The sequence below is a fragment of the Schistocerca serialis genome, chromosome 2, assembly GCF_023864345.2.
Source record: "Schistocerca serialis cubense isolate TAMUIC-IGC-003099 chromosome 2, iqSchSeri2.2, whole genome shotgun sequence".
NCBI lineage: Eukaryota > Metazoa > Arthropoda > Insecta > Orthoptera > Acrididae > Schistocerca > Schistocerca serialis.
Window position 1 is genome coordinate 799,836,899 of NC_064639.1, and position 12,833 is coordinate 799,849,731.

The 12,833-nt window shown below is 45.6% G+C and overlaps 1 protein-coding gene across 1 annotated transcript in view; it reads left to right on the forward strand.

The window, feature by feature from the left end:
- Positions 1-12,833, forward strand: part of LOC126456431 (guanylate cyclase 32E-like) — a 566,897-nt gene that overhangs the window by 124,515 nt on the left and 429,549 nt on the right. The window contains exon 3 of the mRNA XM_050092180.1: positions 5,050-5,232. Within this exon, the coding sequence (XP_049948137.1) occupies positions 5,050-5,232 (183 nt within the window). The remainder of the gene's footprint in view (positions 1-5,049; positions 5,233-12,833) is intronic.

The window sequence follows — 12,833 nt, forward strand, 5'->3', positions numbered from 1 at the left end:
CTTGAGACACAGAAAACGTCCGTTTAGAGGAAGGTCTTTGACACTGCCTGCATCTTTAAAGTTTTTGAACCACCTCATTATGCTTGTTTTAGCCGGTGATGCGCTCCCATACTGGTGTCGATAGTTCCCCAGTACCGTTGCCGCAGATTTCGATTCTGTATACCAGATGTCACATTGCGTCTTCTCCTAATCTGCCGCCATTTCATTCTGTCAAAGTGAAATCTTCAATAAATAACCGTCAAATTACGATATTTTGAAATCTGACGGGACGCCATGGACACCCTGTGTTAGAAAAACGTGTGGTAATTACTAAGTGACAGGTACTTTGGCAGGTTATGGAACTTAAACTCTCTGCCTCGTGATGACTGGGTGTTGAGTGATGTCCTTAGGTTAGTTAGGTTCAAGTAGTTCTAAGTTCTAGGGGACTGATGACCATAGAAGTTAAGTCCCATAGTGCTCAGAGCCATTTGAACCTTTTTTTAAAATTTAAACTACCGTGATTTCAGACGACACGTACACAAAAGAAGAAACATTAGTATCTTTCGTGTCCGAATATGCACAGAAGACGTAGTCACGGTCACACCTGTGGAAAATACCGAACTCACTCTCTAAATTAATTGGCATGGATGATACCAGCCAATTGTTGTGCGCAGCAGAGATATAATGGTAAATCTTGTATGTTTTCTTGTAGCAACATGGTAGTCCCCTGAGTGATCATTTGTAACAATACTGAAGATTTTTGGGTCCCTCTTTCTCGAACGTAAACCAAATGATGTTGCCGCTCTATCTCTGACTACACAGTACCTTGGGTAACGTGACGAAAGGAAAATTAGAGACACCATTCAGATCTGAGAACGCCCAACCACCAAGCTCCACCAAGGCTGCTGTAATCTCTCACCGTCCCCGTAGTCAACAATTACCAGCTAACTGTTCCAATGGGCGCGCTGGCTGCTATAGTAAATGTTGTGGACTGTCAAGAGCGCCAATCCACTGTGACGGGTAGCCGAAAGGCACGCGTTTAAGCTCACGCAGGCTGGCGTGAGGTCTGGGACAGGACACGGAAATGAACTAGCAAAAACAGGACGTAGCTGTGGAATACTTAACTTTAATCCATAATTGGTGAACATCGGTCTGACTGTACATGCATCACAAGATAAATAGCAACTGATAATGGCGCCTTGCTAGGTCGTAGCAAATGACGTAGCTGAAGGCTATGCTAACTATCGTCTCGGCAAATGAGAGCGTAATTTGTCAGTGAACCATCGCTAGCAAAGTCTGCTGTACAACTGGGGCGAGTGCTAGGAAGTCTCTCTAGACCTGCCGTGTGGCGGCGCTCGGTCTGCAATCACTGACAGTGGCGACAGGCGGGTCCGACGTATACTAACGGACCGCGGCCGATTTAAAGGCTACCACCTAGCAAGTGTGGTGTCTGGCGGTGACACCACAGTAAACACGTCACTGGAGGGAAGAGGCAGCACTGGCCGGATCTAGGGGCGACCGGGATCGATAGTACTTCGCGGCAGCAGCGTGTAATACATTGCAAACAGAAAATATGGTACTTCAACTTCTTACGCCATTACTCTGTCACTAATTCGACACACGAGGTACCGAAGCGTCTCTTTCACATAATAAATGGTTGAATGGTGGCGTAATGGAATATCATTTTGAATTGCCATAGACAGTCTGGTGGAGGCTTCCGGAGACATCAGCTGAAACGATGTTTTCCATTCAACACCATGATATAAATCACACAGTACAAATAATGGTTATGCCAGAGAGAACGGATCGTCTGTTATGGAAAATAGGGAGCGCTCTAATCACATACAATGAAAATGTTTTCGTGGCACTGAAACTAGCTCAATAAAATATCCAGAAGGTAGTTTGGAGTGATACTGACCTCTGAAGTAATATACAGGACGTTCAAAAACTGTCACAAATTCCCATGGCAGGTACTATCGAACAAAACTAGACGAAAAGTTTCTAGACTGCTGAGTCGAAACATTATGACCACCTGCTTAACAGCTTGTTTGTTCTCCTTTGGAACGACGTACATCACTGATTCTGCGTATCAGGGATCCGACAGTTTGTTGGTAGGTTTGTGGAGATATGTGGCATTTTATGTCTACGCACAGGTCATGTAATTCGCATAAATAACGGGCAGCTGATTTGCGTGCATGGTGATGGCGCCCTATAACGTCCCAGGATTTACATCAGGTGAATTTGGTTGCCGGTACATCAACGTGAGTTCACTATAATGCTCCCCAAACCACTGTAGCATGGTTCTGGCTCAGAGACAGGACAATTATTCTGCTGAAAGACATCAAGCATGAAGGGATTCAGGTGGTTCGCTGCTGTCAGCGTGTCTTCGATTACTACCAAAGGTTCCATGCAAGCACAGGAGAATGTCTCCCATAGCATAATTCTGTTCCCAACAGACTGCGCCCTTGGCGCGCTGTACGTTTCGAGTCGCCGTTCACCTCGATGATGGCGTCTGTGGAGACGGCCAGTGACCTAGTGTAGCACGTTTCCATTCATCGACGGTCGAATCCCGATGGTCCCGTCTCCACTGCACGATGAACCATCTACCAAACACTTAAGTGTAAGTTGCAGAGTAGTCACATAGATGTAGACGTAACAACAACACCAATCAAGAGCCACATTCAGTTCATGACTATCTTTACATCAGAATAACGGAAGGCTTCGTGACGTCAAGTACATAATTATTAACAGTTGCAACATATATCACTTACACAGGGTGTAAACAATAACTGTTTACAATGCACCATAGTGATGTGGGGGAAGTCGAGACGAACGTGTGATACAGCACACTTGAGGTCTATCAGTCCGAGAGACAGCCTCGAATAGGCCTACAAAAGCCACCTAAGCTACAGCGTACGTACGCTGCGCGAGATTTCAACATCCTCTCACTCTCTTACGCCAACAGCTTAGTCAGCTATTTCGTTAACATTATTAATGTAAGCTTCCCTGAGAGGATAATGAAAGTAAAGGGACTTTTGTAAACTTTAGACAAAAACGAATCATATTTACAATTCGATCTGCATTTAACCCTTACAAGCAGAGTCGTTTCATAGTAAGAAGACCAGATAAACAAGATGATCTAATCGTTAATTTTATGCTGTCGTTTCGTGGTAAGAAGACCAGACAAACAACATGATTTAATCGTTAATTTTATACTGTTACAACTCACAATATTTTGAGGTAAAATTGGCACAAATGTAAATTTTACATTTTGTAAGTGCAAGACAAATGGGTGATTAATACTGAAGTGCAATTTTGCTAAAACCTCGCGCGGCGTGCATGCGCTGTAGCTTAGGTGGCTTTTGTAGGCAAAATTGGAGGCTTTTCCCGGCTTCACAGATTGCAAGTGTCCTGTACCGATTTGTTCGTCTCGACTTCCCAGATACTTCTGTGGTACGTTGTAAACTGCTATCGCTTACACCATGTACTTGCTCCAATTGGTCGTAATTATTTACTGCATGCCAAGGAACCTTTCGTTAAACTGATGTAATGGTATCCGTGGCTTGAAGATGGTGGCTTGACCGCAGCTGGTTCTCAATAAATAAATGTGTATTGCAATAGCTCTTGGCGGTCTCATAATGCTGTACCTTTCACTTATCACCTCAAAAAGTCAGCTACCATCCAAATTTCTACATATTAGCCCTTCAGAAGGACACTTTTTTCCTTAACAATGGATGACTTGGTGGAGATTTTGGTCATAAAGTCTGTATTTTGGGTGTTCAGGAAACGTTCCACCTTGGAAGTCACCAAGTGATCATTCTGGAAATGCGTATCGCTTAATTTCTTCATCTGGGGAAAGAAATAAGTCACTAGAATGTCTGGAAAACGCGGAGGGGGGAGGGGGATGAGTAGGTCGGTTAAGGCAAAATCTGGCAGCCCAAAGAAGCAGCAAGTATTACTGTCATCAGCACAAAAAGAGGTGAGGCTTTGTTGTGAAACAAAAGCACCGCTTTGGGTAGCTTTCCGAGATGCCTCGCTCCTGGGACGGTTAGCACCATGCCATTGTAGTCACAAGAAACATTCTGCGTCACCTTGCCCAATAATGATTGAGCCTTCGTCTTTTTCTGCGATGGTGAAACCATATATTTCCATTCCTTACTTTCTTCCTTTGTCAGGGGCTCCTACTGAGTCGTCCATGGTGACTAGGTAGCTGGACTGGCCTGACACAGCTTCTGTCTCGGTTCGGAAGGTTTTTCAAATGGACGTTAAAAATCACGGAACCCAGCGCGAGGCTGCTTCGGTCACATTCAAAGTGTTGTCCAAGATGTTGAAAACTTATCCATGACTGATTTTGACATTTTCCACTATCGGCTCCCTTGTTATCACACACTCTTCGAACACCAGGGCCTCCGCTTCCCTTGCGACTTCCAATTCTTCACAAACAGATGCTGTTCTATTTCTTTCTTCATCATTCAGACTTGTTTGCCATATGGACGCATCTGCACCCCACAACCACTGCCGTTTGATGATGAATTCTTGCCACATACTTCTAGCAAGCCAGCAAAAATTGTTCCTGTGTTGTTTCTCATCAAACGCAACAAACGATTACTGCAAAATACTCCACTTTATCCAAGGGCTACGCCATTTTGTTATGGCTTGCCCAACGGCGAGGTATCATGACTTTGGGGTTTCGGCGTGTTCCAGGACCGCAGACATGTACCTTCAAACAAACAAAAATTAATTATGTAAACATATTTTTTCGAGTTAGTATACAAAACATTGTGACTTCACCTCGTATTACCACCTAGAGACAAGCACGCAGCATTCTTGCATCTGTTGCTATTTAGTTGGCACCAGATGTCATCACATTTACGTATATGTATACATACTCCTGTTTTGGTTGGATTACATATCCATGCTTGCCTAAATTAAGAGTAGAGATGAGTGGTTAGTGCCCTTAACAACAACCAGAGTAATATGACCACTATTCGTTCTGGTGCGTGTCAACTTGTACACTACCATAAGTGTTGCAGGCGGTGACGAACGAGTGGCACGCGCTGTGTGTTGCAGAAGTGCGCGGACACGCTGGTGTCGGACAAGCGCGTGTACTTCACGTTCGCCCGCACGCTGCCGCCCTCCAGCAAGATCTCCAAGTCGGTGGTGGCGCTGCTGCGCGCCTTCTCCTGGGGGAAGTTCGTCGTCGTCGCCGGCCGCCGCGTCGCCTGGGCCGAGCAGGTGCGCGACGCCATCAAGGTACGCCACACCTCACCAGCCGCGCGCCATCCTGCCGCTGCCAGAGTCCCTCTCTGTGCGTTTCATTTTTCTGATTCCTTCTGACCACTATCCGTAAGCTAGCTATCTACACTACTGGCCATTAAAATTGCTACACCAAGAAGAATTGCAGATGATAAACGAGTATTCTTTGGACAAATATATTATACTAGAACTGACATGCGATTACATTTTCACGCAATTTGGGTGCATAGATCCTGAGAAATCAGTACACAGAACAACCACCTCTGGCTGTAATAACGGCCTTGATACGCCTGGGCATTGAGTCAAACAGAGCTTGGATGGCGTGTACAGGTACAGTTGACCATGCAGCTTCAACACGTTACCACAGTTCATCAAGAGTAGTGACTGGCCTATTGTGACGAGCCAGTTGCTCGGCCACCATTGACCAGACGTTTTCAATTGGTGAGAAGTCTGGAGAATGTGCTGGCCAGGGCAGCAGTCGAACATTTTCTGTATCCAGAAAGGCCCGAACAGGGCCTGCAACATGCATTATCTTGCTGAAATGTAAGGTTTCGCAGGGATCGAATGGAGGGTAGAGCCACGGGCCGTAATACATCGGAAATGTAGCGTCCATTGTTCAAAGTGCCATCACTGTGAACAAGAGGTGACCGAGACGTGTAACCAATGGTACCCCATAGCATCACGCAGGGTGATACCCCAGTATGGCAATGACGAATACACGCTTCCAATGTGCGTTCACCGCGATGTCGCCAAACACGGATGTGACAGAACCTGGATTCATCCGTAAAAATGACGTTTTGCCATTCGTGCACCCAGGTTCGTCGTCGAGTACACCATCGCAGGAGCTCCTGTCTGTGATGCAGCGTCAAGAGTAACCACAGCCGTGGTCTCCGAGCTGATAGTCCATGCTGCTGCAAACGTGGTCGAACTGTTCGTGCAGATGGCTGTTGTCTTGCAAACGTCCCCATCTGTTGACTCAGGGATCGAGACGTGGTTGCACGATCCGTTACAGCCATGCGAATAAGATGCCTGTCATCTCGACTACTAGTGATACGAGGCCGTTGGGATCCAGACGGCGTTCCATATTACCCTCCTGAACCCACCGATTCCATATTCTGCTAACAGTCATTGGATCTCGACCAACGCGAGCAGCAATGTCGCGATACGATAAACCGCAATCGCGATAGGCTACAATCCTACCTTTATCAAAGTCGGAAACGTGATGGTACGCATTTCTCTTCCTTACACGAGGCATCACAACAACGTTTCACCAGGCAACGCCGGTCAGCTGCTGTTTGTGTATGAGAAATCATTTGGAAACTTTCCTCATGTCAGCACGTTGTAGGCGTCGCCACCGGCGCCAACGTTGTGCGAATGCTCTGAAAAGCTAATCATTTGCATATCACAGCATCTTCTTCCTATCGGTTAAATTTTGCGTCTGTAGCACGTCATCTTCGTGATGTAGCAACTTTAATGGACAGTAGTATAAACGCCACCGTCGCAACCAATCGCTGACACATTATTTCTGTTCTGCAAGATAGAAAGACCCGCTGCCCGTTAAACGCGCCGAACGGTGCTCGGGTTCCAGCCCGTAACCACTAAACGCCGACCGCTTAGCTGGAGAACATAAATATTACGTTCTGAGTTCGACCTGTCCGGAGACAGGGAGCGAGCAATTTCACAGGAGAAGTTGCGAGTCAACCGTTCCGTAAACACACCCAAGTCCGTCAACAGTAGAGAACAAGTCAACCAGAGTAACCCAATACAAAATCAAACACTAGGCTAGTGCGGCAGCTTCATATAACGAAGTGATCTTCTCTTGCGCATTTTTAATTATACAGGGTTATTACAAATGATTGAAGCGATTTCACAGCTCTACAATAACTTTATTATTTGAGATATTTTCACAATGCTTTGCACACACATACAAAAACTCAAAAAGTTTTTTTTGGCATTCACAAATTTTCGATATGTGCCCCTTTAGTGATTCGGCAGACATCAAGCCGATAATCAAGTTCCTCCCACACTCGGCGCAGCATGTCCCCATCAATGAGTTCGAAAGCATCGTTGATGTGAGCTCGCAGTTCTGGCACGTTTCTTGGTAGAGGAGGTTTAAACACTGAATCTTTCACATAACCCCACAGAAAGAAATCGCATGGGGTTAAGTCGGGAGAGCGTGGAGGCCATGACATGAATTGCTGATCATGATCTTCACCACGACCGATCCATCGGTTTTCCAATCTCCTGTTTAAGAAATGCCGAACATCATGATGGAAGTGCGGTAGAGCACCATCCTGTTGAAAGATGAAGTCGGCGCTGTCGGTCTCCAGTTGTGGCATGAGCCAATTTTCCAGCATGTCCAGATACACGCGTCCTGTAACGTTTTTTTTCGCAGAAGAAAAAGGGGCCGTAAACATTAAACCGTGAGATTGCACAAAACACGTTAACTTTTGGTGAATTGCGAATTTGCTGCACGAATGCGTGAGGATTCTCTACCGCCCAGATTCGCACATTGTGTCTGTTCACTTCACCATTAAGAAAAAATGTTGCTTCATTACTGAAAACAAGTTTCGCACTGAACGCATCCTCTTCTATGAGCTGTTGCAACCGCGCTGAAAATTCAAAGCGTTTGACTTTGTCATCGGGTGTCAGGGCTTGTAGCAATTGTAAACGGTAAGGCTTCTGCTTTAGCCTTTTCCGTAAGATTTTCCAAACCGTCGGCTGTGGTACGGTTAGCTCCCTGCTTGCTTTATTCGTCGACTTCCGCGGGCTACGCGTGAAACTTGCCCGCACGCGTTCAACCGTTTCTTCGCTCACTGCAGGCCGACCCGTTGATTTCCCCTTACAGAGGCATCCAGAAGCTTTAAACTGCGCGTACCATCGCCGAATGGAGTTAGCAGTTGGTGGATCTTTGTTGAACTTCGTCCTGAAGTGTCGTTGCACTGTTATGACTGACTGATGTGAGTGCATTTCAAGCACGACATACGCTTTCTCGGCTCTTGTCGCAATTTTGTCTCACTGCGCTCTCGAGCGCTCTGGCGGCAGAAACCTGAAGTGCGGCTTCAGCCGAACAAAACTTTATGAGTTTTCCTACGTATCTGTAGTGTGTCGTGACCATATGTCAATGAATGGAGCTACAGTGAATTTATGAAATCGCTTCAATCATTTGTAATAGCCCTGTATATTTTTCATTCTCTAGGTAAATCAAGTTGCTTGAGTAATGACACATATAGAGTCATGGACGTTTCAGCCACATACCAGGCAAGCTGAGTGCGGCGAAGAGGGAGTCCCAAATGAGAATATTTAGGAGGTTGCCACTAATTCTGACAATTACAACCGCAGGCAAACTCCTGAAAACCAATCTCAGAACTACGAGGGTTATCCCAAAACTAAGGTCTCCTAAATTTTTTATAAGTACATAGACCTGTTTATTTCTAGAATGGTTTACATCAATTTACAGCTTGAAAATTTAGCTTTTTTCGACATAATCACCATTTCTGTCGATGAATTTTTGTAGACGCTGTAGCAGTTTTTGTATACCCATGTCATACCAGCTCGCCGCCATGCTGTTCAGAAAGTCATGAACCTCTTCTTTCACCTCGTCGTCTGAGCCGAATTGCTTTTCGGCTAAATGTTCTTTTAACTTAGGGAACAGGTGATAGTCACTGGGCTCCACGTCAGGACTATAGGGTGGATGGATGATTATGTTCCACCGAAACTGTTGCAGGAGAGCAACGGTTTGTTCAAAAAATGTTCAAATGTGTGTGAAATCTTATGGGAGTTAACTGCTAAGGTCATCAGTCCCTAAGCTTACACACTACTTAACCTAAATTATCCTAAGGACAAACACACTCACCCATGCCTGAGGGAGGACTCGAACCTCCGCCGGGACCAGCCGCACAGTCCATCACCGCAGCGCCTAAGACCGCTCGGCTAATCCCGCGCGGCAGCAACGGTTTCCCGAGCATGTGTGGGCGAGCGTTGTCATGCAGAATGTGTACGTCCTTGCTCAACATTCCTCTTCTCTGGTTCTGAATACCCCGTTTGAGTTTTTTCAGAGTCTCACAGTACCTGTTAGCGTTAATTGTGGTCGCAGTGAGCGTAAAGTCGACCAACAATACCCCTTTCCGATCCCTAAGAACGGTTGTCATGACTTTACCGGCAGACTGCGTTTGTTTGAATTTCCGCCGCGTATTCGGTGAAGAAAGATGTCGCCAGTGGCGTGATTGTTGCTTGGTCTCAGGCGTAAAGTGGTATGCCCAAGTTTCGTCACCCGTGACAATTGAGTCCAGAAAGTTGTCCTGTTCGGCTGGAAGGCGGTGAAGAAATGAACGGGAAGCATCAACTCGATGCCCCATGTGGGCCTCAGTCAGCATGCGTGGCACCCATTCTGCGCACACCTTGCGGTAGTTCAATGTTTCCGTTAAAATTCTGTGAGCGGTGCTTCGGGAAACCTCAGGAACCAACGTGCAGAGATCATCCAGGGTGATCCGCCGACCTTCACGCATGCTTTGCTCAACCTTCAACACTGTCTCCTCAGAAACTGACGGTCTCCCGCTCCTTTGTTCGTCGTGAATTTCGGTCATACCAGCTGCAAACTCTCTACACCACTTACGAACATTTTTGACATCCATGCACGACTCACCATACTCTTCCGTCTATTGGCGATGGATTTCAATCGGCGCAGTGCCCTTTGCGTTCAAAAACCGGGTAACTGCGAGCAATTCGCACTTGGCGGTAACATCCAACGGGAGCTCCAATCTCAACGGCTGCCAAGCCAAGACTGAGCATCTCAGCGCGGCGTGCGTATGTTTAGACACAACACGTGAAGCACTCTTTATAACAGTGTGACCAACTGCCACACAGAGTTCTGTACTTATAAAAAAATAGGAGACCTTACTTTTGAGATTACACTCGTATGAGCCGACAACTAAGTGCGCAAAAGAATGAAAGATTCACTTTTCTAAAATCCCGTCATTTTCCCCCTTGCGCTGAAAAAGTTTGAAATTTGGCTCAAAGGTGCTAACAACCTCGAACTCAGACAGCAATGTGTCTACACATGAGAAAAAATACCAGAGTTCAGAAGTAAATGTGAGCTGTAAGGTGGGTTAATGATGTCACATTAGCACCAGATTTCACTACAATTCTTCCCAACGCTACCGTGTACGGGTCACACGATGGTCATACCTTCCTTTATCTACATCGCACTCCTTCTCTCGATGCCTCTGCGACAGAGGTCATAACCGCGGTGCCCATCGTTTAAAACACGTGGTTTTTTCAAGGGTGGCCGAGCAAAACATTTCAAACTCAACGCTGCTGAGTATCAACACGAAAAGGCGTCAGCAAGTGGCATAAAGGGCGTCAATGAAACCATTCGTTCCTTTGAGCCTCTCATTTACACACTTGCTGTTCTTCTAACAAGTACACAAAACCGAGCATACACGTTAAAAAGCAAATAAAATCTCCAAATTAACCAAATTTAATAATCTCTTATTACCAAACATTGCTGCACAGTTGTACCGTCTTGTACCGTACTATTCAATTCTTAGAAAAAAAACCTCGACCTACTGCCAACACAAGTAAATTCTCTTTCCAGTTTTACGTAGAACGCCAGTTAATAAAAATTACATAAAATAAAAATTTCATATACTGTTAACTGTCTTACTAGGCCTTTGTACATCACACTGAGCTTTGAACAACTACTGTCTAAACACGCTAGTTTTGCAATAAGGCATAAATTCATGAAGCTATTCTTGTCGTTAGGAAGCTTATACACCCATATAAATACCCTATAAAATATACCGTCAACATTTAAGTTAAACTCCAAAATTGAAAGCAATTTACTTCTTAACCATATTCACACCTTTGACTGGTATGATTCTAAAAACTTCAGAAAAAGTTACTCTTTTGCTCTGACTTTACGTAAACAAGACAGCAAAATTGAACGTTCTTTATCAAATTACCAGTCGTCAGTTACAGTAGGGCAAGATTCTTACTTCCATGACAATCAAATTCTACCTGTATTAGATAGGACAGTATAGCACTTTCACTACGCTCGCGAGCATAAACCTGTGACAAAAACGTTGCTTCACTCGTTATTAAATCTGCCGAATTGCCAGATGCATGTACTGTCTGTCTTAGTACGTAGTCGAACATAAGTTGCACGTGCCTCTGTTCTCGCCGATTCCTTGCCAATCCACGCACCGTGATACAGGATAGTTTTGCTTACTTGCCTTCCGATTTCCGAACGGAGAGCAATATCCCTCGCGACCTGGAGCATTTTCTCAGCACACAATGTCCGCAGTACGCTCATATCTATAAGGACGGTTCTAAATCTGAGGCGGGTGTGGGATACGCCTTCTTTTGCCCTTATAGTGGCGGCTACCAAACGTTTGCGCTTCCACCTGAATTTTCTGTCTACACGGCGGAACTACTGCCATCAGGAAAGCTATTCATTATGGTACCCGGACATTCAAGTTCGTCCTGATACTTAAGGACTCTCAACGTGTGCTGTAGAAATTGCAACAGCCCGCGTTTGATAAACAGATCAAACATGTATGTTCTAGACGTCTTGGCGGCCGTAAGAGACTAGCAGACCTTGCTGCCGAGTCCACCGGTCTGCTCGCTGCGTGTGTCAAGTGCCCAGCGGTGCCGTACTGCTCGGCTCTGTGCGCCCTCTCTTGGTGACCGCAGTTACTTGCAGACAGCCGCGCCACGCTCGTGCTCGCCTCTCTGTCCGCGACTGCGCTCTCCAACTCAGCTACCTCTGCTCACCCTCTACAGTAGTCAAATATCGATTATAGAGAGCAGTCGTTTAGCTTGCGTCTCTGAAAAACAGCCGAAGAACTACGCTCGACATCGATGTAGCAAGGTCGATACTTCGACATGGCTGAATGTCTACGAAACGTTCTGGAAAACCATCTGAAGATGAACCTGAAAAGGTTGGAAAACCGGCTCATGAAATAATAAATAACAATTCGAAAAAGTAACTCGTTGCAGTTTTATGTATTTACGTACCTCTTTTAACTCGAGACATGCTTCTCTCTTTAATAGGTATCCTTAACTTTCCTTTTTTATTTGTTAAACCAGCTCGCTCGTTGTGCTAATTACCTGAAGTTTAAGGACTTGCAATTTCGCGCCATGGTTCGGTAACACAGTTACGCTGTCCTTTTCAATACCTCCCTTTTCTCGAGGGGCAGTGGGTGGAAGAAATTGCCTGGCCGTCCATCAGCGGTTATTTCGAGAAAAACACCCTCTGGAATGAACTGCCCCGGTGTCGGGTGGAAATTGTTCCCAATAGACTGGGACTATAGCTTGCTTTCTATGCCCCAATGCACATCCCACGATCTCGTTCACGTAGAATCGACTGCTAAAACTGTGACTGCTAATGGAAATCTAATTCTGTTTTGCTGCAAGTGGACCCACCACATCCTTAAAATATACGGACAGTGTTATTTCAGTCATGGATACAGCACTGAATACCAACTCCAATGTGCTGCGGCTCAGGATATATGAACGGAACTTTCGCAAAGACTTACCTGAAGCTGTGTAAAATGCGAAAAAAAAAATCATCAAAATGTCTACAGGTATCCGTGTCT